Consider the following 25,821-nt stretch of genomic DNA (forward strand, 5'->3'; position numbering starts at 1 on the left):
CTCACTTACACCAAAAAAAAAGAAAAATATTTGAAAAAAAAAAAAGTGTTTTCGCCGAACTTAAATCGCTCTTAATACCCTGTAAATTGAAACAGATGCGTAACATTTACACCGCCTCAAATTCCTTCGCCCAAAAGGGGTCGGTTCGTGTCATGTTTTCTTTAGTTAATTAATCTAATAAAAAGAAGGCATGATGCTTCCACGAATGCAAGACAACAAATATCAGGGTGTATTTGTTTAGCATTATTCTATATTCCGGTTAATTACATTAACCCCTCCACAAGAGAATTAATAGCGTCAAGTGCAAAATGAGTCCGTTTTAATTTATGATATCCGAGGTTTATACCAATATACCATACGAGTATATATTTATAATAGTAATAATAATAATAATAATCAAAGTATCAATAAATTAAGAGAATATATTTATTTATCTCTAGATGTACCTTTTCTTCACAAAGTATTCGGTTTCATTACATCATAAATAGATACACAACTCGAAAGGATGAACAGCTTGAAAAAGTTGCAAAAAAAGTATGGATTTAGTCTGAGAGTAAGAGGGAACACCATGAAATTAGGTTGAACATTATATATATATATATATATATATATATAATCTTTATAGACACACAACTCAAAGGGATGAACAGTTTGAAAAAGTTGCGAAAGAAGTATGAATTTAATCTAAAAGTAAAAGGGACTACAATGCAATTAGGCTGACCTATATATACATATATATAATCGTTATAGACGCACAACTCGAAGGGATGACTAGCTTGAAAAATTGCGAAAAAGTATGGATTTAATTTGAAAGTAAGAGGGAACCCTATGAAATTAGATTGAAATTTATATATAAAAAATTGTTACTTTTAAAATACATAACAAAAATGTTAGTATACTTTTAATATCGACAGCTTATTTATTAGCATTCTTAATGCTCGCCATATCATCATAATTTAATTCTAAAATCAAATCATTAGTATATAAATTGTATGTGAAAAAAACATTTAATCCTAACAAATAGGGTAAGAAAAAAGTCGTAAAAAAAAGATGTTTGGGGGGGGGAGTTTTGGGTTATACATAGCTTATAATTTATAAGGTCCACCCAATCAATCGTATCCTTTAAGTGTTACTGCGCTGCCGTTGGGTGCGTGACAGTGATTTTGGATCTTAGATCTCTCTAGTGTCCTTTTAATCACATGATCTAATCTAATGGAGTATATGTTGGCAACCGAAATACCGTCTCTCTCTCTCTCTCTCTCTCTTACCGTCTCTCACACACATAATAGTAAACTCTCACGCACATTTCTCTCCTGTTCCCGTGGTTTCTACACCCGGGCTTAGTGAACTGAAGACTCTTGTCGCCTAATTCCACAAGGCCACGCACCAGCTTCTACAGGCACATCTCCCCCCTCCACCCCATCCCTCTCTTAAACCACCGCTTTCAGTACCAAATGCACAGCTCTACAATGCATATCCCTGTTGGATTTACCTGTACATATGCAGGGAGTTAGAAGAGGAGGTGGCGCAAATCATGTAGAGGAAGAAAGGTAAAAGAGTATTTCTCAGTTCGAAAGTGAGAAGAACAAGGTGGATTTTTTATTCAAAGCGAGAAAGTGGTTGAAATCAAATGATTTTGAGTGTGAAGTTGGGTTTGCTTGATGTTCTGAGGGAACTCTAGTAGGTGGTGAGGTGCAGTGTAGAATTACGCTTGTTTGGCTGTGAAGTACGAGGCAAGATTTGAACTTTCTTCAAGGGTTCGTTATAGTTTTTCTTGAACAGTGGGGAAGTCTAAGAAACGAGAATTAAAGTGACTCTCAATAGGAAAGCTAAGTAAAGAAATGATGTCTTCAGGGACAAATTTAGTGATGACAGTGATTGGATTTGCTGTGAGTACCATGTTCATTGTGTTTGTCTGCACAAGGCTTATTTGTGCTAGAATTCAATTGAATGCATCAAGGCGTTCTTTTGCTAGAGCCCATAGATCTGATCTTAGCATTGTAAGCCCTTTACACTCATTTCTCTTTGAATATCTCCTTCACGATTCAGTATTTGAGATGCCCTATTTTATTGCTCTGGATACATCATTGCATTTGATCATTGTCTTTGATGTTCCTTTGGACGGTCTGCTGGTAAAGCCTGGCCTATACTGAATTAGTTGATTGTCTTGTGTGTAATTTGTTTAATTAAGACATTAAAAGAAAAATGAGAAAATTCAAACGAGTTTTGTTGTTTATATATGTTTGTTCTGTTCATCCGTTTTGAGGGGAACACTTACCTATGGATTGGTATTGCTGTAGGCTTTCCTTGGCTGTTGTCTTAAAACGTCTTCTACTTTCCTTGTGTTTTAGCTTTTAGGTCTCCTTCCTGCACATCCCTTTTGACTGCCTAGCTAAAGCTAGTTGTTTTATATTGGTAGGTGTACCCAAATTGTACTTGTACTATTGTACTTATGCCTTTTGTCTCGTTTAATTCCCTTTTTTAGTGTAATATTGTTTGTTTTTTCTTCCTTCCTTTTTTTCCCTATCACTCGTACTTTGGTGTGGATAATGCATTTTTTTTTCAATCATCTCGTGCTCTTTGAAATGAGGAAATGTTGCTGCTTTTCTTGTACAGTTAGAACGAGGGCTTCATGGGCTTGAACCTGTAATTTTTGCCAACTTCCCGACAAAGAAGTATGGTGATAACTTTTTCTCCTCGGGAGAAAATAATCAGTAAGTTAAACTTTTCATGTTTCCTATGGTGTATGGTATATATAGTTTCCGTATGCTTACAAGGCTTCAGCATGCCCGCTACAACTTGGAAAGTTCTTTCAACTGTTGTAGTTTTGTTTTTATTTGTTTCTTTGCCTTTTCAATAGCTGAGCCTTCTTCTTCTGTTTTCTTTCTTTCTTTATTTCTTTCTTTTTCTTTTTCTTTTACTTTAACCAAAAGTGGTGAGGGCAGAAGAAAGCATGGGGAATAAAGAAATTTGTTTTGAGTGTCGCCTGTTTTATACCAAACTTTAGAACAAGACAACTAGATAGGAACTGTTTGAATGTGTACAAAGATTGGTGTCATTTCTTAAGATTTTGTCTTCATTTTGAGCAGTGTAACTCTGACATTGCTGATATGACTTTATGATTTTCAAATTGAGATGCAATGTAAACAGTTTTTGGGGTACATATACAATGACCAAAGGTAGCATTGGAAAAGTCAGATTTGGCCCTAATATTAACAAGTTGCGACTTTCCTGTAATTTGATTACTGCTTCTCATCTGCCATTGGATGTTGTAAATGCTGAGAAAAGTGCAACAGATTGATACAAGTTTGTGACCTAAAGTATATAAAAATCTTTGTGACCTAAAGTTCAATAATTATGATGGCAGTAGTTGATATTTTAAATTCTGGTATAATTAAGAGAATATACATAAATTGTGAAGGAAAAAAAAAATTAGGAATAGTTCAATTTTTTATTTGGGGGGCTAGTAAGAGACTGGCACCATCTTTCTCCTTCTGGGTTCATGGTGTTGTCAAAGGCATGGTTTTCTGCTTTACTGCTGGTGGATGTCAGATCATTCTCGTGGGGTGGAGATGAGTGTCTAGTCCACAGCTGAAACGGTTATGAATTCTCCTTTTACTATACTTTTATATATTCCAATATGACAGTTCCAGTCAAGGACTTGCTGGAAATTTAAAGGAGGGTGGATAGAGTGCTTCTAGAAGTTGCTTGCATATTCATAGTTACTCTTTCTTCTCTTCTTTTTCTACTGTTTTCTGGTTATTATATGGCAACTCTTGATCACATTTGTCTTTTTGCACTTAATTTTGTGTTCTTTAGATTATGTTTCTGCACCAGCCTTAATTCACACAAGTTGCCTTAGAAGCGGTGAGCAGGTCTCTATACCAAGCGCGTTTTAGTGTTTGAGATTCCCCTGAACTATCCAACTAAGCCTTGTTAAAACTCAGGAGCATGCTTTGTCATGTAAATTCTCCCAAACTGCCTATCTATTCTCAACTGGTTAACTAGTTCATCCATTTCCAAATTGATAGACATAGGTCTGTAACTTCTTGTCATATCAAATTGTGAAACTCGTTGGTAGCGGATTGTCTGTACAACTTGATCCACAATTTGTACCCTTTCTTGGTGCCCAAGCTTTTGCTGAAATTATCTGAATTTGCAACTCCTTATAGTTAACAGAACAAGAAACTATTATGAAGATTCCCCAATAAATCTTGAAATTGGTTCTCTTCTTGTTTTTGATTCCTTTGCATAATGATTATAAATATTTTTGAGGAATTTATCTTACACAAGATGAGTTACTAGGATATCCTTTTGTAGGTTGTTTTCCTAATGTCTTGTCGTATTAGTATTATAACCATGCAAGACAATATCCTTTGGAATATTGTCATGGAAAACTGGAAAAGTGACCTCAGTGGTGACAGAAATGCTGCAAAAGGGAAATTTGGTTGATGTTACAGTTAATCGAGCTTTTCCATGAAAGTAGGAAGATTTATCTGGAATGATCCTCATATAATTTTGCTTCCTATATTCTAATTTGTAGAAGAGATTCAAGTTCTTCCTGTTAATGCATAAAAACATTAATTTGGACAGAAGTGTAGCATGCTAGCAAAAGTAAGCAACAAGTTCTGCGATAATCTATAGAAAAAGGTCAATGTTGAGCTTGTGTGGCAACTATTCTACTGAAAATATGAGTGATCTTTTAGGTGGTTTGGCTTCTCCCTGATAATTTCAAACTTATGAGCGGAGCACATTTAATCTTCTTCTTTGCCAGTTGAACTTTTCAAAAGATTGTTAATCAAAAGCTACAACGCTGATTAATTTCTCAGTTAGGGCTGGAAGGAACTTGTTAACAGGATTTGATATCCTTTTATTTTCCCCTTCTGTAGGAGGGGTCCTGGGTTATAAAAATAGAATTCTTTTTCAGTTTCTGTATCTTGTATTAGGCCACCTCATAGGGCACTGGGCCGCTTGATTCTGTACAATTTCTTAATTTTTGTTTAGTAACACTAAAAATTGCTTGACTGTAAGAGTTGGTCCAGAATTTATCATAGAGTCTGTGGTGAAAGGTAATTTATTCTGTCCTTCATTAGCAATTTTGAGATTCTCTATGATGTTTTAAGCAATCAAACATGATTGTTTGCACGACAAGGTAATCAGACAGGGCATTGTAAGTTTCCAGGAAATGAAAATTACAGAAACTGTTGATGATAACTCATGGGTGATCCTCACCTCAGTAGTGAAGTTGAGCAGAATGTGAAGTTTGAGGTGGTCTGTGCTCTTCTTCCCCTTGCTGCACCTCTTGACTAGAGTCATTTGGATTGACAAATTGAATTTGGTGGGCAATGGGCATCAGTAATTTTTAATTTTTATTAGGAGTCATTGTGTAAACGCCTTATAATTGTCCTACATGTATTACTTAAGTGGCTGTTGAAATGTGGTAGACAACAATTAATGTGCCATATGTGGTTTCGTGAAAACACTACTTCAGTTCAATTTACAGAAGTGAAATATCTACTTGGTTGGTTATTTCTGGAAAGCTTAGCAAGGCTCAAGCTTGTTTCTTGTCAACCACTGTAATTAGATTTAACTCTGCATAACTGTAATCATATGAAACTGGCTACAGTCGGGGATATCATGCCTACAACTCTGCAGAAATTAAAACGTAAGGGTCATATCGTTGAGAACTTAAGATATTTACAAGATAGCAAGTGTCTTATGTCCTGAAGGAAAAGCATCAAACAAGCTGTTAATTAACTTTCTTGTTTATCTTTTGGAAAGGGTTCCTTACTGCTTTTCTACTTGTTATTGACCTTATCATATTTATTCTATCAGCAATTCAAATGTTAGCATTACTTATCCCTAATATTATCTGCAGTGTCTTGCTTAATTTATATACTGACAATATTTTGGATTCAGCTCTGTATCGTTTGTTTCTTTGGACAAAATTACATGGTTCTTCTCAATAGAAGAGGAATTATTATATGGTTGCTTCAACAAGAAAAAAAGTGATGCACCGTTTCATCGGTTGGAATTAGATTTACATGGTCTCTCTGTAGCCCCCTTGTTACTTAGGTTTCTTCCCTTAAAGCAGATAATTATCAAAACAACAATATTTACTGGTCTGCTTAACTTCAACGCTCGACATTAATCTTGAGAATACGTCAGTTTAATCGACTCCTGAATTAACTCTCTTAAGCCCCAAAAGTAATAGTAGTTAAACCACTTTTGTATTGTTGGTGTGTAAATTGTCCCTTAGTAGCAAGTCATGTACTCCCAATGAATTAACTTAGTAAAGTTAACGTTTTAGACCATCTTGGACGGTTACCTTTTCTTGCATGGAATGGTTTTTGGAAACTTAAATGTGTTTTTTTCTTCCCGAGAGTAAATTTGGTTTTGTGCTCTGGATGTGGTGTGTTTGCTACTCAGTAATCGATCTCCTGAGACCATTAACAACTTTGAGCATTCTTTTTGTAATCCAGGTGCACAGTTTGCCTTGCTGATTATCACAAGGAAGACACATTACGGATATTGCCCTCATGTGGACATTTTTTCCATGCCGCATGCATTGACATATGGCTGCATCAGCATTCCACATGTCCAGTTTGTCGCGTTTCTCTGCGCGAACTTACTGAGAGAAAACGTTTTATGCAACCTTTGTTCAGTTCAGCCATCAGAGCTCAGCACACCATCCAACCTGCAAATCTAAATACTCACCATTCGTCAAACAGCCATAGACTATCATCGATGCCACGTGAGAGCCAGAGGATGCAACCCAGCCAGGACGGGTGTCGTCATTCTGAGAGAGCTGGGGTAGAAGATAGACAAAGCAACCCCATCTTGAATGATGATCGTCAAATAACTAAAAAGTCAGGAAACAAAGAGATGGAGAGCCCATCAAATGCTTAGAATCCCTCCTCTGCTCCTTAACATCATTACTTCAATTTTCACGGAGTTACCGAGAGATTTTATTCAGCAAGTTTGCTTCAGCAGGCATGCGGATTGTGTGCCCAGGAAGTGGAACGATTTCCTTGTGGCCTTTTTCTTTTCTTTTCTTTTTGTGTATATAATAAGGTGTTGTGTCCATTTTTTTTTTTTCCTTTTTCTTGTCTGTCTCTTTTTTAGCCCTTTGATAGAAGCTGTTTCACTGGCATGTCTGTTGGCTTAGGTATAGTTGGAGATGTTACTTCTGTAGTACAGTTGAGTTCCTGGTTAGCTCGATTAGCAATGTATATGTTTTGAAAGTATGTGTACGGTATTCTTGTGACAACCTGGACCATAGCTGGGCACAAAAGGAAGCAGAGTCCTTTATTGGGCGTACTATTTTAGACATTCTTGCCTTTTGGTTTGGGAGGGATTTTACGGTGACTTGGTTAATGTCGGATAATTTAGGTCTTGGGGACATTACATTCTTTCTAAACCTGCATATCTAAAGCTTATAAAGCTTGGACGAGAGTATGTTGGAAAAATATGGGATTTTGTGCCAATACAACTCCCATCTTTGGAACGTTCTTACCTTCTTTGGAAATGCCAGCTCATCAAAACTAAAAAGGGTTTAATCATGCTACACAAAAGCACGTGATAGAGCACCACTAAAGCAATCATAAATAAGAATCTACTGGTTTATTAAACCGAAATTTTATGAGAAGGCGGAATGCTTTTTGAGAAATTTCATTTTGGACCGAATCAATTATTTTGACAAGTCTAGTGGTTGGTTTTTAGCTCGTATGGTGTTGCCAATTAGACAAATAAGGGTTCTATTATCTAATTTGAGTTGTATTTTATGTGAAATTAATTGGTTTCACCATTTTTTTTTTTATTGTTATTAGTCATGAGCAGTCAAAAATCAATTATTGAGTTAGCTAAATAGTTGATCCGAACAGAGATAATATCCATACTATATATAATGAGAGAATCTCATTATGTGTAAATCATTCACATCATTTAATGTTGTACTAAAAATGCCCTTTAAAGTTAGTTTTTAAATTATTTAAGTTATCTCTTTTTATCATCATGATCTTAAGTACAACGGTTCACATCCCCTTTACCGCGACGTTAAATACAACAACTTCCTACAGAAAAAAAGAAGCATTTATAGATTTTTGAAAAGAGCACTCGCACTCCAACATGACTCTAGTTCTACATATAATAGTTGATTTGAAAAAATAACTAATTAATTATATAGTTTGGGAATATGTACACCCGTAGAGTGTGCCAGAAGCACTAGTTTCATAAAGACCGGACTTCGAATGCAGAAACGTAGGAGTTTCTGATGGGCCTCTGAAGTCACATTTTTTGCCTTAGTCTTCAATTTGGTCTCGCCGCTAAGCCCCGGCTCTAATTTGATGGCCTCTTGCACAGAGGCCCATTGGTCATCGGGAAGACCAAGTCGCTGGCTCTCGAGTTGTCGTGCTTACTCGCAATTAATACAAGCACATTTTTTGTCATGTTGGCCATGAATTTCGAATTGAATAGGATTTGTCCCTGGACATGGCATCTTCATCTGGTCCATTTACATTGACTAGTGACTACTCCTTGTTAGTTCGACATTCTCTACAAATCAGAGAAAATGGGTGATTAAATGCAGTGGTCTCCACCGAAATAAAGAGCCGCACGGTAGTGGGCCGTGTTTCTTGCAAACTTGAAACCGATGTCACGTGCAGCATGACTGCTGTCTAGCCTGCTAATGTTTATTGAGCTGTTCGCAACCACGTCCACTAATTGCCACGTCGTCACGCAAATGCAACCCCCTAACTTCATGTTTCGGTAACTTAGTTGAGGAGGTTTGTCTAAGGAGCACTCAATGACGAGTGTTTCCTTTTTTTTTTTTTGTAAGAGTACAGTTAAATTGAAAAAGCATCCAAATTAAATGTATTAATAAGTGTCTAATAAGAATAACAGAATTAATTTGGATGATAATGAATGTAAGTGTGTGCATCCATTTGCAGTTATTTTAAATATATTGCCGAGTATCCAATAAGAACCCGAGCATTAGTGACTAAGCAAACAAGATGGGATTAATTGAGCTCTAGTTATTTCCTTGTCCCGTAAGATGTGATTCCCCAATTAGTTAGGGTTCTCGTAACAAATTAGTTTTCAAATGTTACCCCTCCTACACCATTGGTTCGTGCTTCCATTTTTGGCACAAAGGTCAGAGAAAGTGATGGATCTTTGAACAAATTTAGACATCTGTGAAGTACGAGAACCGCTCTCCTCAACTCAACTCAACTCAAGTGCGTTGAATTGCAGTCCGTTCATTAATAGCTTGCCTTCAAAGTACGGTGACACACTTATTTGAGCCAGTGAGTTTGGGAGAGGACACTACTTTTGTCACCCAATAGCTTTTAAACGTGTTTGATCAATTTTTCCTCCGTATTCCAATCCAAGAAATAAGAAGATAGTAGATACTTTTGCTGCACAGCCCTCAACCGTTCAACTTCAATGGCATGCCAATTCCTCAAATTTTATGAAAACTATTAAAATTAACATAGAGAAGTTTATGTCAAACCCCTATCAATAGACTCCCAAAATAAATACAGTATTAAAAGATATATATATATTTTTTAAAAAAAAAAAAGGAGAAAGGAAAATCCAACTTTCAGCAGAAGTATGAAGAAATATATGTAGTAGTAGATAATTATATATCTATATAAACCCTAACATCTCATGGCAGAAAACCTCTCTTACATTACATTAGATCCTTGCCTTGACGTGGGCTCTTAGAGTATTCTTCATCACCACTGTAAATTCCAATTTCTCACTAAAATCCACCTTACTGTCTTTCGGGTAAGCGGTCCACTCGAATTCTTGAACCATCCGGGCCAACATCAAATTGACATGCACCGTAGCCATGGCCAACCCGGGACAAATCCTCCGGCCAACTCCAAACGGCACCATCTTCACTCCGGTGACACCGGTTATGTCGGCATCGTCCCGACCGCTGAGGAATCGGTCCGGGTCAAACTTCGCTGGGTCGGACCACAATTTTGGATCCTCCGCGATGGTCGGCAAGAAAATTTCCACATTTGTATCTGTTGGAATGTCATACCCACCTAATTTGGCCGGCTCAATTACTGCATGGGTTAGGGAAAAGTACGTGGGAGGATGCTTACGTAACAACTCTTTAACGACGGCGTTTAAGTACGGCATGCGCTCCATGTCCTTCTCCTCAACCTTCCTATCACCGACTACACCTTTAATCTCTTTGTATAATTTTGTCTGAATATCAGGATTTTCGACCATCCTAGCTATGGCCCACTCAATTGCCGTCCCGGTAGTGTCGGTTCCGCCATTCAAGAACTCGGAGCAAAGTGTGACGAGCTCAGGATTAGAAGGAGCCGATTTTCTACCCTCAATTTTAAGATCAAATAATGTATCAAGGTAGGAAAATGAAGCTGCAGTTTTATCTGATCCTGGATTCTTAATAGCATTTCTCCTCTTTTCAATGAATGGGACGAGTAGCTCAATTTGCTCTCTTCTGACCTCTTGAACTCTTTTTCTTTGCTTGGAGAAAAATGGGCTTAGAAGTGGGAGATAATCGTCTAACCTTGGATCAAGAACAAGCAACACAGTCTTCATCATCTGATCGATCGTATCAATCATCTTTTCGTCCATTTCAATCCCAAAACACATAGATAATAGTATGCAGAAGACCGCGAATCGGGCATTTTTCAGCACCCAAACAGCACCGTCGGTGGCTTCAGCCTCGGATTTAATTCTTTCAATCAGTTTATCCATTGCGCTATCTCTTGCATCCTTGAACCCCTTAAGCCGCGTTGCACTCAACATATTCTGGACCATGTTTCGCCGCAGGGATCGCCAAACAGGGCCGTAAAGGGCAGCATTGACCGTGAATTTGTTGCAGCTGAAGATGGTCCTGGTAGGATTCTCTCGAGGCCGGCTAGAAAAGATTTGACCCTTTTCGATGAGTGCTTCGTATACCAAGTCAGCACTGGTGATGATTATCATGGTTCTAGTGCCCATCTTGAGAGTGAAAATTGGACCGTATTTAGGCAAAAGATCTCTCACGTACTGAAAAAAAGGTTTCCCTGATCGAGCAACTTGGAAGAGGTTGCCAACCACAGGCCATCCAGGCGGTCCTGGAGGCAAATTCAACCTTTTGGATTTTGATTTGCTTGATAACAAGAAAACCAGGCCCGATAAAAAGAAAGCTAGTGCTGTGAAAATGATGTTATAGTAAGGTGAAAGTGATGAGGATGATAGGGGGGGATCCATTTCGGGGACAGGAGAAAGCTTAAAGGTTATTCAACGAAAATCCACTGGTGTTTGAAAGAGAAGAATGAGGGAAGTTGGAAGACATAAAGGGGTATAAGAATGTAGGAGAGCTGGAAATTACAGGTGAAGTCAATTATTGTAGCCATTGAAATTTAAAAAAACTGTGGGTGTTTTTAATGCTGTTAGTACAAAATACACCATTGCCAGAGCCATATATGGCAATGGCATTATGGCACTGGAAAACTAGAATTGGATGACAAGTTGACAACAGGTGAAATCAGGAATGGCAAGTGAGTGAAAAAGGAGACGGTGGGCAATCATGCAGGGGCCGGGACAGTTGAGTGTCTCAGTCAAGTCAACTACTCGTTTTTCCCCCCATTAAATTCTAACTGGAAAAGTTAGAGAAAACATGACTTGCATAGTTGCCTCCTGACTCTTAGACCTATAAAAGACAACAGCAACATTAATCCTGTCCATAGATACAACGTTGAAAACATCGCGCGGGGGCGGGGCCTAATCACGTTGAGTATTGATTCGCATTCATTGCGATATGTTAGAAAAAGTAGTTAGGAGTTGTTTAGTGGTTCGGAGTGCTTAAATAAATGACACATTAGTACGTAGTAATTCCAGATTTTCCACTGCAAAAGCAAACTAATAAGAAGTTTGAAATTTTCGTTCTAATAATAGTAGGAAGCGTACCTTTTTTTTTTGATTGAATCGGCAACATTGACATTACTCTAAAGATTTGGAAGAGATACACACACTCTGGATTGGATTTAATTGCATGTGTAAAGGTTTGAACCTTGAATTTTCATTAAGAATGTAATTTATATACTTTACTTGATGACCAATTCACTAAGAAATAATAGCAGAATAATTTGAAGTTCATTCTTTAATTTTATGCCCAAAACAAAAAATAAGTAGGTCTAGTTTGCTTGTCAAATTTTAAACTTCTTATGCTAAATTATTGTGGATAATAATTTTATAACTTTGCATTTTTTTAAAGTATTTATCCTATGACAGGACAATCGAGAGAAAGTTGTCAAACGTATATTTGTTTTGAATGATTAAAATAGATCTCAGTTAGGGATTGAGTATCTATGCAGTTAGTTATCAGACAAATTCATGATCTGGATATGTTTAATCTGAATTTGAATGAATGAAATTGTGGGATTTAAGGAATCACAAGATTTGTTATATATATATATATTATTGCATAAATATCTAAATTTATTGTGTTAGTATTTATATTTTGTGTGTTGATGTATATAGTGTGTGGTGCAATTGAAACTGTCAATTATGAAAGCCCCGAATCCATCAAGTAGGAAAAAATGACTGTTGTCAAAAGATTGAAACCAACAGCTCTTGGGCTTTTGACCACTACAAAAACCTTGAGGTCAAGATTTTATCCCTATCTCTTGTCATTTGCTATTAATATATGACTTCTTCAAATTTAAATGGGTGCACGGTACATCATTGTGATTTAATGATGGTTAATTTCCTTGATCTAGTTGGACCCTCCCCTTAGATGAATTATCGGCTCTCCCGACCTAATTGGACCCTTCACTTAAATAGATTAGTGTAGAAGGAGGAATTACAGTGGTGTAGGAATTGTCGATTAACAAAAAAAAAAAAAAATTGTGCTAATAGATGTCGTCACGAGGAAGGACGATAAGCGGTAAAAAAATTACTGAAGAAACAAGGGATGGATGTGCCTCTCACCGTCCAATGGACCAGAAGGTCGAGAAAACAGGAGGATTAGTAAGGGACTTGGGGCAGGAGTAAATGAGAAAAGGAGCAACTGAAGTTGGTAGCCAGTAAACGCTGGTGGAATAAAATTGCGGCCATTAAATTCGAGTTGTACTTGTAAATGTGATAGCTGCATCACCATGGCTCCATGACGACGTTGTTAAAGAATGAAGGTGTTTCCCATTTCTCCTTTTCTTTGAAACTAGGAGATGTTCACCGTGCTTGCGCACGGTGGTACGGTGTAAATATGCCCAGGTTGAGGGGACAGTGTACATGTATTTCAGAAGAAAATTTGTCATACAGAAAAATTATTTAGTTTGTTTGAAAGTTTTTTTGGATTCTTAGCATGGCTATAGACTATATACTGGAAATGTAAGGAAAATGTTTTTTCTCCTATAACCTTTGACACGTACCTTGGATATTTTTAGGAACAAGTGAATGAAATGTCTGGAAGAAGGCATGTGTTGTGGGCATTTTTTTCAGCAGGAGAGTTTTTCATTTGTTAAGTCTAAACTTGTAAATAAAAAAGAAGCTGCAGAGAATGGAATAATATATGAGCGAAAAGAATCCTTACAGTAAACGCTTGAAAAAAGAAACATGATGCAGGGAAACTGCTATTTGTGATTGATCTAAATTGAATCTTTTTTCACGATGGAGTAAACATGGAAACTGTGATACCATGAGAACTGCTTTTCTACACCATATCTGTCAAAGATTAGAACATTGTAGGTGTAGCTTGATTCAGGAAGGAAAGCTAAAATTTCATCCAGTTCCAGTTGGTGCTCAGCAGCAAAAATGTCCCAGTTTTCTATAAACTGTCTGCCATGCATCGTAACAGTTATTGTTTTGTTTCCAGTCCTCAGAGTAATAGAAGGTGCTTTGTCACCAGGTAAGCAGTGAAGCGTAAATCTGGGAATTTTCTGGTGGCACACTCAACAGCGTTAACATTGCTGCAGAATAATCACGGGAAGATGCATTTTAGAGTAAAAAAAAAAACTTACAAATTTATGTCGATTGTTCCCTGTAACAATCTGATAGAAACACGCTCCTTCAGTTAAGTTGTTTGCAAACTCTGGTTTCATTGATGATGATACTCGCTGTCGTACTATTCTTAGTTGTCTATTCACTGCAGAGAAAACTATATACATATGAGGCAAGCAGAATTTTCCGCAAAAAAACAAATAATGAGCGAAAGCAGACCAAAAAAGAGCAAGGCTAACATTCTGATTCAAAGGACGGCTTTAGATGTAGAATATTAGGTAATGGATCTGTCCATGGCATGCGTGCTTGCTGACGGTCCTCTGAGAAATGAATCACATCAAAAACTAAACTTCCGGAATGACGGAGCAAGAAAGCATCACTCTGTCTCAGGATGTTGCTGCGACAGAATTCCTGCCATCCTTCTCCAAACCACTGTCTGTTGAGTTTAATGATCCATGTTTTGTAGCCCTCACGTAGAGTAATTTGATTGCACTGGTGCTTAATGAGGATTGCCTGGAACTGAGGAGAAAATATCTAAAAGTTACAGGGAAATTCAAGCATTATGAAAGCTTAGATAAGGCGTTTTTGCAATAATGATAGCCAATACGTACAGTAAGGATATACCTGGTCAGGCACGTTCAAGATGCTAGTCCATGACTATCTAGAGCGACTCTGTCTGGCTCGACAAAGTATGTTTGTTTAGGAGCTGGACACTGGCTGGCCGAAGCAGCAGAACTGCCAGCCGTTCCTACGCGGGGAGAAGGTGGTTGCTGAACATCAGTTCTGCGCCCCCTCCTTAAGAGGCGAGTTGCAGATCCAGGAACAGAAGGATGAAGGGTTACATTTTGTTTCCGTGCAGCATTAGATTCCCTGCGGCGCCGCAAGAGATCTGCCTTCTTTTCCTGGGGCATCTCGGCATAACGCTTGCGACGCTTGGCATTTCTATCCATGGAGCTGGTGCTACCGAAGTAAAAAACTCATGCTTTCCCAGACAAAAGGCATCTATCAGTCATAAAGCAGCAGAACACCGGCAAGGCAGGAAATATGTCTTTTATTTCCATACCACGCAACGTCCGTAGCAGACAAGCCATTCAACGGAGAAGGCAGAAATAATAGAAACAAGAAAGGAAAAGCAAATGGCAGAAGAAGAAAGCAGGAAAACTGGAAAAGGGAAAACATAAGAGGCCAAACAAATCGACAAAAGTGGGAGTGAGCATGAAGGTCAATCAGCAACAGAAAGTTTGAATGATGACGAAGGCTTAGCAGCAAAGGTCAAACAGTGGGAAAAGAGAAAAAAAAAGGCTAAGCAAATCGACAAAAGATGAAATGAGCATGAAGGCGAAGCAGCAACAAAAAGATTGAATGATAACGAAGTTTTAGCAGCAAAGTTCACAAGGTGGAAGTGAAGAGAGTACCTTTTAACTGTAGGAGATGGAATGCACAACCTGCATGCAAGAAACAGAAGAAACGGACCGAACGTAAACGACACATGAACTAAGCAAAAGAGCAGAGCAGTGGCACTTCTAGGAAGAAGTGATAAAGAAGTAAAGAACAGTTCGACGAACAATGACACATGTAATGAGAAAAATAAGCAAATAAAACCAAACACATACAGACAAGAGAAATAGCAGTAGCTTTAAAAACACCAGCATGTAAAACAACGGAGCTAAAGAGAAAGAAAGACGCAAGTAAGGAGCTAACAAAGTCAACGCACACAACATAGGCAGCCAAGGCGCGGACAAACGTAAACCATCTAAGCAGCAGGCACAATGGAAAAGCAGTATAGGGACAGGAGCTAATCGCACTATGGGAAAACGCTAATAAGTAAACAAGCGAAAATGAGTGCAGAGTGATGGAAGCACAGGCTAATTAAGCTCTGAACCTGGATAGGCAGGAAGCAAGAAATATGACAAAAAAAGAATCGAAAAATAGAAATAGAACGAGAACCTCTTCCAACTAATAGCAGCAAGGAGTATATTGATGGTGAGAGTAAGAGCCCAAAGAAATGCAACAGAACCAGCGAAGGTTGAGGAACGGGTCCAAAATAAGGTGGAGGAGAGGAAGAGAAGGCGAGACGCCTGAAAGAAGAAGGACTGAAAAAGCTACTCTCCACCTCTAGTCATAGAACGTCGGGCCCAGAACCTCCATGAAAAGCCGTAAAGAGTGCATGTGTTTGAAATCCGAGGAACCATTAAGACGGCTGAAAGCAGCGCACAGTCGGGCTGCATGTATAGCTGCCGTGTAAACTCTAAAAAAATTATACATTGATTATTGTTGGGCAGCGATATATTAAGGTTCTAGGGTCCTGTTATCTGCTTTTAATAGGAAGCTAATCATCACCATCCCAATTTTAACAGCTCAATAAATACAATATAAAAAGCACGCTGCTCAGCAAAGATGCTATAATTACTGTTGGGTTCCAAGGACCTTTCTTATAAGGTTGCTAGCAGAGATGCTATGATTAGTGTTGGGTTCCAAGGACAAAAGGTGTTTGATGGTGGGCGCCGATAACTTTCAGAACAAAGAAAAGAAAGACGTTGGGTTCCAAGAAAGAAGAAAGAACAAACAAACAAATAAAAAAAAAAGAAGAGAAAGAAGAAAAAAAAAAGATTTCCAGCTCGGCCACTTTGATAACAACCCGCACGTGAGCAAGGCATGGAGGACGACCATGCTTTGACAGTCTCTTCCCAGTTTATATACATTCTTTAAACAAGAATAAAAGCTTTCAATTGACTGCACAATTCCCAATAAATCAATTTGAACCGGACGAAACTCAACCTGCGACAGTACTCCGATATGCTTGTTGGACTGCACTTACTGTTGCTATCCGTTTTCCCGCATGCAGCAAAGGTGTCCGAAGCCAACCAAGAGGCATAAATGTAGCATGTTACCGAAAAGCCATTCCTTGTGTCACGGGCTGCTTGTTTTTCCTACAAACCGCCGTCCCATGCGGCACTAACGTACGTTCAAGTCTTAAGCCATGAACGCCTAGCTAGTTCACCTTTAACATTCAATGCGTAGTTAAAGTGCGGAAGCGCAAAAGTAGAACGCAAAAATATGTTGATGTGGCAAAGGAAAGCTTATATTACACACAAAACTTCTTTACAGGTTGCCAACCATTTCCAATACAAAGGACTTGACCTATTTATAGGCAAACCAAAATACTACATAGTCCTGAAATTCTCTGCACAAGTCTAAACCTTATCTACAAGGTCAATGTTTATCTACATGATCAAAACTTATCCACAAGGTTCATGTTTATCCTCAAGATTCATCCTTATCCTCAAGGTGCATGCTATTCATAAGGTTCATGAGTATTCTACAAGGTTCTAGAATCTTCTCCACAATTCTAGCATCTTGTGAAATAACCCTAGCCAACTAGGCACGGTCGCGCGCGACCATGTGCGGATGGGCACAGTCGCGTGCGCGGGAGCACGCATAGGCACGGTCGTGCATGCAACTAGGCACGAGCATGCGTGGATGCCCGTGCGGAAAGGCACGGCCGCACACAACTTAGGCGCAGCCCGTGTCACTAGGATAGGCGGAATTCTGGTGTCCATTATTCGAAAAGGTTATACAATATGCAAGCCATGTTACATCTTTCTCATGAGATGGTTACCAAGAACCATCTGGATTTTGGGCTTTCTCTATGAATTGTATTGCCCTCTTTATAGACGCTTTAATGTCTTTCTGTCGATACATTGGATATGAACGATTGAAACATACTAGAGCTTGAACAATAGAAGAAGTGCATTCGATCCATATATCTAACCATCACAAAAATGTATTTTGGTAGAGGAATGTCAACTAAAACTTGCAACCATCTTGTTACATGACATTGGTTTTTATCCAACAAGACAACTCAACATTGGTTTTTATTCAGTAAGACAACTCAACTTCTTGATACGTAAAAGTAGACTGTTGATTTCAATCTTCATACATGCAACATTAGAATTTAGAATCGAAGACTTATCAAGTAACACAAGCACAAAGTTGTTCAGCTCACTCTCGGCAAACCGAAAACAGAAGTGGCCGTTTCCATTTCGGCTTTGTAGAAGTAAGATTTGGTATTTGCTTGTAAATGTCCTCCAACTTGAAACCATCATGACCTTTCCCCTTCACCTCTGGCTTTGTTGCTTCTGCATTCTCCTGTAACTGCAGTGCAAACTCTAGTTTCTCAACGACAGTGTCCATTGATGGCCGTCTTGCTGCCTGAACTTGCAAACAGCTAAATGCAATTTTCAAATATTCAGCCAGACATGCTGTTGCAACTTCACCTTCCAGATAGTTTACTATCTGATGAAGTGTTTTGGTTCTAATGCTTCTTCTAACTGAGTCTCGAAGACTGTTTTTGCTCAATGACCTTCGGCAGCATAGTACTTCCAACAACACCAAACCAAATGAGTACACATCGGATTTTTCCGTTAAACATTGTACACCAAGGCTTATATCTTCAGGACACATATGATCCAGTGTCTCTGAGACCACCCCAGCTGCTGACTGCTTTGCCCAGGGATCGATGTGACCTATTTTAGACAGCCCAAAATTAGAAACTTTTGGGACGCAATTGATGTCCAGCAGAATGGTTGCTGGCCTGAGGTCCATATGAATTACTGTCTTCTGGGTACCATTGTGAAGGTAATCTAGAGCTTTTGCTACACCAATGCAAATTTGTAGTTTACACTTCCAGTTCAGTGGACCTTTTTCTCTACTCCTGTATAGATTGCTGGAGAGAGTTCTATTGCCAACGTAATCAAACACAAGGTACATCTCAGTTTCATGGTAACAATACCCAAGCAAGGAAAGCAAATTGGGGTGTCTCAGTTGGGATAGCATCTCCATCTCTTCGCCGAATTTTAGAACTTCCTCTTCTTCTACCTTTTGCTTAAACCAGTAAATGCAAACTTCTCTTTGCATATTTTGCAGAAAACCTCGATGCACCTTCCTGAATGCATCTTGCATGATGACATTACGATCACTGAAGTTGTCTGTTGCTGCTCGGATGTCATCAATTGGAAAATGATAGCAAGGTTCTTTTTTCTTTATTGGCTTCCCTATGTCCCAATGTGCATCCCCTGGAATGGTTGCCATTTCTGCCACAGAAACATTAGTACTCTCTTGCCTTTTCAGTGCATCTTCCAAGCTTACCACCACTTGAGCCATTGTAGGTCTTTCTTTGGGGTCGTTGTGCAAGCAATTTTGAATAGATTTCACAAAGATCTTTAAACTTTTTGGTGAAACTTTACCCTGAAGAAAACGATCAATAATCTCATCAATTTCTCCTTTGCTGATGCATTCTTGGAAGCAAGATAGAAGACTCCGTTGCTCCAGATTTTCTGTATCCATTGCTGGTCTCCCACATAAAACTACCAGCAAAACGATGCCAAAGGCAAATACATCGCTTTTCCTTGTCAGTTGATGGGTCCTAAAATAGTATGGATCCAAATAACCCAATGTGCCTTTTACTCGGGTGCTCACATAGCTCTTTGATTGGCTCGTCTTTTCGAGTTTGGACAGCCCGAAATCAGAAATCTTAGCTACAAAGTTCTCATCCAAGAGGATGTTTGTATCCTTTACATCTCGGTGTATGACCCCATATTCTGTTCCAGTGTGAAGATAGTCAAGTCCACGAGCAGCACCAATGCAGATTCTGAGCCTTTGTTCCCAACATAGAGGAACAAAAGCTGTCTTGTTTCTACGATTTTTATACAGGTTATCAGCAAGAGTTCCGCACGGCACGTACTCGTACACTAGGATCATCTTTTGGGATTCGTTACAGTAACCAATCAAAGAGACAAGATGTATGTGCCGGAGTTTGGAAAGTGTTCCAACTTCAGTCCAGAACTCATGAGCTCCTTGTTTGGATTTTGATTTCAACCGCTTTATGGCAACCACCTCAGAAGTCTCATGGATGACTCCTCTGTACACTTTACCAAATCCACCCTGTCCAATAACAAATGCCTCGTTAAAGTTTTGGGTTGCTGATTCGATCTCGGAGAGTGAAAAGCAACGGTAGGATGCTTCAGTTGTCGTCGTTTGTGTGTCCTTTCCCTGGTGAAATTCCTCTTTCCACATCTGCCTCAAGTTAAAGACGGCTACATTGACTAGAATAATGAGGATTGTCATACTACTAGTCACTGGGAAGTTGCCTTGGCCAAGAGCTAAGAAAACATATTGCTTTTTCAGGTTCCAAGAGGGCAAGACTCTTTCTGGAAATGTAGGGATTGGAGTTGCAAGGCTGTTTTCAAGGTTGCTCAACTTGAAGATCTCTACTCCATTGAGAAGTCCAAAAACAAACACATCAAATGACTCTAGGGAAATCAAGAGATCACAATTCCTTCCTTCTGTCTCTCCTTTCACCTTGACTAGATAATCCCTGTATGCTGGGATCGCAGCGCCACCACTCCATTCGATCACATTAGCCTTAGCCTCAGCTATATGATTGTTTATGACGACTCTGAATTCCCTTTGCTCGTTTGTTGACATCTCTGCTCCAAACTGGGAAAAATGAAGCCTGACCAAGTATCCAAAGCCTAAATCTGCCGGTATTCTCCATGTAAGCTTGTGCATCTTGTTTGCTCTTGCATCTCTTTCTATTTTCCAGGAGGTTTGGTAAAGTTTTGGTGGTGCAATGAACGCTGGCATGTTTGTGTATTTAATCCTCTTTGCCAAATGACTCAACTTGATGAACTCCAGCAGGTTCTAGCAAGTAATAGCATCCTCACTCCATCTTCGAAAACATGCCAAAATTCTCATTGTGAGATAGAGTCCCGCAATGGTTAACCTCGAATCACTTCAAGTGCAGTGCTATGTCGATGACATGAATCGAATCATCATCAGATTAACAATGCGGGACCAAATCTCACCGTGTGTTCGTGGTAAGACCCGTGGGTTATTGAAATTAACTCCAATACATTCACAAAAGCATATGTGTTTTCTGACTTGCTACTTCAGAGAAGGGAAAAAACGATGTTCAATTCCCTATTTTCTTCTACATTCACGCAGAATTCCTTTACAAGGTACTTGACACTTGAAGTATCAGCGGCATACGAAGCACTAAAGTCCCTTAGGAGGGTGAATGGACCAGCTTTAACAGTGAAAAAGTCCATAGACTTTTCAAAGCCTCGATAGGAAGCAGGGTAAAAATGGAGGCGAATAAATTTCTGACCTGGACTGACCTGAAATGTATAGTAGAATGGAGTGGCAGAGATTCTTGCTGTCGTGTAGGGAACTGGATCAACAGACAATGACGATTCTTGAAGTGCAGTTGAGCTTCTTGATTTGCCCCTTGGTTGCAGTGAAGGCATGAACTTCGAGGATGCTTCTCCAATCCATTCACGGCCGTCAAGTGCAGCTGAGTTGCCAACAGAGCCACAGTTTATAGCTACATCACTATGTCATAGGTGCAGTTGCTGGGGTTTTGTAACCGCCATTAACGAAAGCTATAACATGATGATCACAAAAACTGAGCAAGATGTAGGAGTACAAGTATAAAGTAACCCCAAAAACTGGATTCAAGTACATGGGTTCAACTTCAAACAGGCTGGAGTTTCTTCCTTCTGTTCTTTTTGGCCGGGCAATTACTTGGCCAACAATATCTCAAATGCAGGTGGTGATTTGCAAGTAAACATAAAAGACGAGAGATTCAATTGGTTGACCTGAAAGCCAACATGAAAAATTTCTTGAATCAAGAACTAGCAAGAAAATTAGATGTGAGACAAATGAAGAGTGGAAAATTCAACGGAGGACCACAGAGAAGACAATGACAATGGCCAGAGAGTGGGTTCTGCTTAGAATTTGATTGAAACCTCGAAATTTCAAAGAAATGCCATAAAGAAGACAATGACAATGACCCACTAGTGAGCTCGCACTTTTTTTTTTTTTTTTTAAAAAAGAAATAAAATAAAAAACAATGGGAAGTGGGTGACTTTTGCCAACGACGGAGTCATACGCGGTCTGCGTCAAAATTTGTGAAATTGATCGAACGAACCATACAAAAGAAGAAGAAGTATACAAAAGAAAAGCCAGTGAAATTACGTACTTTTTCATTAAATCACGAGAAACTGGAAGTTACTGATCTTCAGCAGCTCCAGAATAGGTCACGGTTGTTCACCTATAAGAACAATTTCCAAGAAATGAGAGCAGATTTTCCTTTTCTCATTTTTGCATTTCACATTAGAGGACATCGAGTTGTAAGGACCGTGTAGGACCAAAACCACATCTTCCCTTCACTTCTAGCACTTAATAGTCTTCGGTTTTAAGTTGGCAAATGTTCAAACTCTACCATTGAAAAAGTAACTTTTTAGGATCAATCCGGCAAGAAAAAACTTTGAGGGGTACAAACAAGCATCAAGAAATATCATACACATCAACAAACACGATAGCACAAAATTAGGCTCTGCTCCAAAAAAGAAAAAAAAAACACTCTACAACTGCCATCTATCTATAACAAAGGAAAATCTGGACTGAAACCCAAAGGACTTGACATTCAATGGTCTGTTTATTTATTTCTACAGCACCCTTTGGGAAAGTGGACTAAGAAAGAATGCTGTTGGAAAACTCCTAGTCATACGCCAGATATGGTGTGTCCTGGTAAATATCCTCCAAGTTGAAACGACTATCAAGACCTTGTCCCTTGTAATCTTGGAATCTTGTTTCTGCTTTCTCCTGTAGTTGCAGTGCAAACTTTAGCTTTTCAATGGCATAACTCATCGAGGGCCTTTCTGCTTTCCGAACACGCAAGCAGTTAAAAGCAATCTTCAAGAATTCAGCTAAGCATGCTGATGCAATTTCCCATTCCACACTCGGGTCGATAATCTCATCCAGTGTCTTTGTTTTTATGTGATTTTTGACCCAATGTTTGAGATACCTTTCATCGTTTCCAACACAGAGATGGAAATCCTTTGTTTTTTGACAGCACAGAAGCTCCAGTAACACCAAACCGAATGAGTACACATCTGATTTTTCCGACGCTTGCAATCCGGAGGTTATTACTTCAGGAGACAAATACTCCAGCCACGGTAGTTCACTCTTCGAGGGGGCCTTCTCAAGATGAGCAACAGGGCTTAGTTTGGACAACCCGGAATTCAATATCTTAGGACACAAATCCTCATTCAATAGGATATTTTCCAACCTTACGTCGTGATGGACAATTGTGCTTCTGGTTCCTTTATGGAGGTAATCCAGTCCCTGCGCCACCCCAATGCCAATCTGGAGCCTGTTCTTCCACTGGAGATGATTAGTTGTTTTGCTGCCATACAGATAGCTTTGGAGGGTTGCAAAGCCAATGTGATCGTAGATAAGGAGGATCTGATCCTGAAGTTTATCGTGACAGTACCCAACCAAGGACAGCAAGTTTGGGTGCCTCAGTCGAGATAGCCTCTCAATCTCATGAGTGCAAACGTCTAAAACCTCCTTGTGACGTCTACCGATTGGAAGCTGGTATATGGAGAACGCGAGTTCTGGGTGCTGTTTCATATGTCCGATGTATACCTTCCTGAGTTCCCCATCTATGATAAAATGATGATGATCAACAGAGATGTCCATAGCTGCTTGGATATCCTTGAGCGAGAACCGAGGACCAGAGACATTGGGTAAAATGAAATGCGTTCTCTTCGTTTGCTTACCTATGTTCCAACCTGCTTTCCACAGCCAACCTTTTGATGGCCTTCGTATCAGAGCAGAGTCTTTTTTACTCGACTGCAAGTCTTTTCCATTTGATGTTGAGGCAGTTTTTTGAAGCGGTTTGCTGGTTGTGACCTCATTTGGACGAGAAATGACACTCTCCTCCAGTATTGGAGGTTCCTCATGCTGACTGAGTTGAAAAGACTCGGTAGCTCCCTTCTCAAAAAGCTGGCCCCCTGCTGTCTCAACCCCTGATACAGAAAACATCGGAGAAAAAATAGGGCTCTCCTGCTGCTCCAGTGCATACTCCAGGTTTGCCACCACTTGAGTCATTGATGGTCGTTTTTTGGGATTGTACTTCAAGCAGTTCTCAACACATTTAACAAATTCTTTAAGACTGTTTGATGGTATTTTCCCCTGTAGACTAGGATCAATTATCTTATCAAGCTCACCTCCTTCGATACATTCTCGGAAAAATGACAGAAGACTTCGATGTTCTTCTGGAGTTCCAGTGCTAATGGCACGTCTCCCAGACAAAACTACCAACAGCACAATACCAAAGGAGAATACATCGCTTTTTCTTGTTACCCTGTGAGTCGTACAGTAGTCAGGATCCAGATAACCAAGCGTGCCTTTAACATTTGTGCTAATATAGCTCTTTGATAGGGGAATGCTTTCAAGTCTTGATAGTCCCAAATCTGCAATCTTGGCTACAAAGTTCTCATCCAGCAGGATGTTTGAATCCTTTACATCCCGGTGTATGATTCCCTCTTCACTACTAGTGTGAAGGTATTCCAGTCCACGAGCAGCACCAATGCAGATTCTAAGCCTCTTCTCCCAATCAAGAGGTGCACGATCCTTCACCTTGTTGCCAACTTTATAGAGATTATCAGCAAGTGTGCCATGAACCATGTACTCGTACACAAGGATCATCTCTTGGGCCTCATTGCAATAGCCGATCAAAGAGACAAGATGAATGTGCCGGTGCTTGGACAGTATTTCTATTTCAGCCCAAAACTCTTGAGCTCCTTGCTTGGAGCTAGACTTAAACCTTTTTATGGCAACCAACTGTGAAATACCTTGAATGCACCCTTTATAAACTTTACCGAAGCCTCCCTTACCAATTATTAGTGCATCACTAAAGTTTTGGGTTGCTGACATGATTTCTGCAAGTGAGAAGCGAGTAAAAGATGGCTCAGTTGTGGCTGCTACTATATCTTTTCTTCTCTTATAAAGATGGAACTTCTCTTCCCAAATTTGCCGGAACCTATAGACTATTACATCGACTAAAATGATTACGATGGTCAGACCAGTCACAACATTATTGCTTCGGCCGAAAGCTAAGAACGTGCTATGAATCTTTAGGCTTGAAGCAGCAGAAACTCTTTTTGGAATTGCAGGATTTGGAGTTGCAAGACTGTTCTTAAGGTTGCTCAACTTGAACACCTCTACTCCATTAAGGAGTCCAAGGACTAACTCATCAGGTGACTGTAGGGAAATCAAGAGATCACACTTGCTGCCTTCTCTGTCTCCTTTCATTATCACCACGTAGTCCCTGTACACTGGAGTACCTGTGCCACCGCTCCATTTGATCACATCAGCTTGAGTTTCTGCCATCTGATCATTGATGAGGATAGTGAACTCGGATTGCTCTTTATCTGCCATCCCGGCATCAAGCACACAGAAATGAAACCTGACTAAATATCCAAAGCCCATATATATGGGCAACTTCCATGTAAAGTTGTACGTCTGGTCTACTTTCAACTTTCCTCCTGCTTTCCAGGATGTCTGGTAAAGTTTCAGTGGCGCAACGAATGGTGGCATGTTTGGGTGCTTAATACTAAGCACCGGATGGTTCATGCGATAAACTCTGGATTCTAGCAAGAAGTTACTGTCCTCATCCCATCTACGAAACATTCCAAAATCTTCTACTGATGAGATGAAGCTCCCTCCGATGTTCAACCTTTTTATCATTTCAAGCGCAGTGGTATTATCAACACTATAAAATCGGTTTTTCTGACCAACAATAGGAGCACCTAAATCGCCATCAGGAGTGTAATAAAGACCAGCTGCCATGGAAATGATCTCAATTCCATTTACAAAAGCATATGGGTTATCTTTTGACTCGGTAATAAAAGAGGGTGAAAACGATATACTCAATTTTTTGTTCTCTTCAACATTCAAACAAAATTCCTTGACAATAATATATTTTTCACCAGAACCATCAGCAGT

General features: G+C 39.4%; 4 protein-coding genes across 4 annotated transcripts; 1 reads left to right on the plus strand and 3 right to left on the minus strand.

The window, feature by feature from the left end:
* The first annotated feature begins 1,277 nt into the window (after window positions 1-1,277).
* Window positions 1,278-7,247, plus strand: LOC113761899 (RING-H2 finger protein ATL8-like). The gene is made up of 3 exons (XM_027305075.1): window positions 1,278-2,000; window positions 2,617-2,714; window positions 6,483-7,247. The coding sequence occupies exons 1-3, from the start codon at window positions 1,842-1,844 to the stop codon at window positions 6,907-6,909; spliced, it is 684 nt and encodes a 227-aa protein (XP_027160876.1). The 5' UTR covers window positions 1,278-1,841; the 3' UTR covers window positions 6,910-7,247.
* Window positions 7,248-9,534: 2,287 nt separating this feature from the next.
* Window positions 9,535-11,314, minus strand: LOC113760469 (cytochrome P450 77A2-like). The gene has a single exon (XM_027303051.1). It carries the CDS (start codon window positions 11,233-11,235, stop codon window positions 9,694-9,696), a length of 1,542 nt encoding a protein of 513 aa, XP_027158852.1. The 5' UTR covers window positions 11,236-11,314; the 3' UTR covers window positions 9,535-9,693.
* Window positions 11,315-17,743: 6,429 nt separating this feature from the next.
* Window positions 17,744-21,647, minus strand: LOC113755969 (receptor-like protein kinase FERONIA). The gene is made up of 2 exons (XM_027299803.1): window positions 20,928-21,647; window positions 17,744-20,667 (listed from the first exon to the last, which is right to left on the minus strand). The coding sequence occupies exons 1-2, from the start codon at window positions 21,270-21,272 to the stop codon at window positions 17,968-17,970; spliced, it is 3,045 nt and encodes a 1,014-aa protein (XP_027155604.1). The 5' UTR covers window positions 21,273-21,647; the 3' UTR covers window positions 17,744-17,967.
* A 637-nt stretch (window positions 21,648-22,284) lies between these two features.
* On the minus strand, window positions 22,285-25,441 carry LOC113760559 (receptor-like protein kinase ANXUR1). The gene has a single exon (XM_027303187.1). The coding sequence runs from the start codon at window positions 25,411-25,413 to the stop codon at window positions 22,528-22,530; it is 2,886 nt and encodes a 961-aa protein (XP_027158988.1). The 5' UTR covers window positions 25,414-25,441; the 3' UTR covers window positions 22,285-22,527.
* Between the last annotated feature and the right edge of the window lie 380 nt (window positions 25,442-25,821).

Source organism: Coffea eugenioides, chromosome 2 (assembly GCF_003713205.1).
Source record: "Coffea eugenioides isolate CCC68of chromosome 2, Ceug_1.0, whole genome shotgun sequence".
In the NCBI taxonomy this organism is placed as follows: Eukaryota; Viridiplantae; Streptophyta; class Magnoliopsida; order Gentianales; family Rubiaceae; genus Coffea; species Coffea eugenioides.

Coding starts and splice junctions, on each gene's coding strand:
- LOC113761899 (XM_027305075.1), top strand. CDS start 1,842: ATGATGTCTTCAGGGACAAATTTAGTGATGACAGTGATTGGATTTGCT. Junction 2,001..2,616: donor ATAGATCTGATCTTAGCATT/GTAAGCCCTTTA, acceptor TTTCTTGTACAG/TTAGAACGAGGGCTTCATGG. Junction 2,715..6,482: donor TCCTCGGGAGAAAATAATCA/GTAAGTTAAACT, acceptor TTTGTAATCCAG/GTGCACAGTTTGCCTTGCTG.
- LOC113760469 (XM_027303051.1), bottom strand. CDS start 11,235: ATGGATCCCCCCCTATCATCCTCATCACTTTCACCTTACTATAACATC.
- LOC113755969 (XM_027299803.1), bottom strand. CDS start 21,272: ATGCCTTCACTGCAACCAAGGGGCAAATCAAGAAGCTCAACTGCACTT. Junction 20,668..20,927: donor GGGAATTGAACATCGTTTTT/TCCCTTCTCTGA, acceptor ATTACTTGCTAG/AACCTGCTGGAGTTCATCAA.
- LOC113760559 (XM_027303187.1), bottom strand. CDS start 25,413: ATGCCACCATTCGTTGCGCCACTGAAACTTTACCAGACATCCTGGAAA.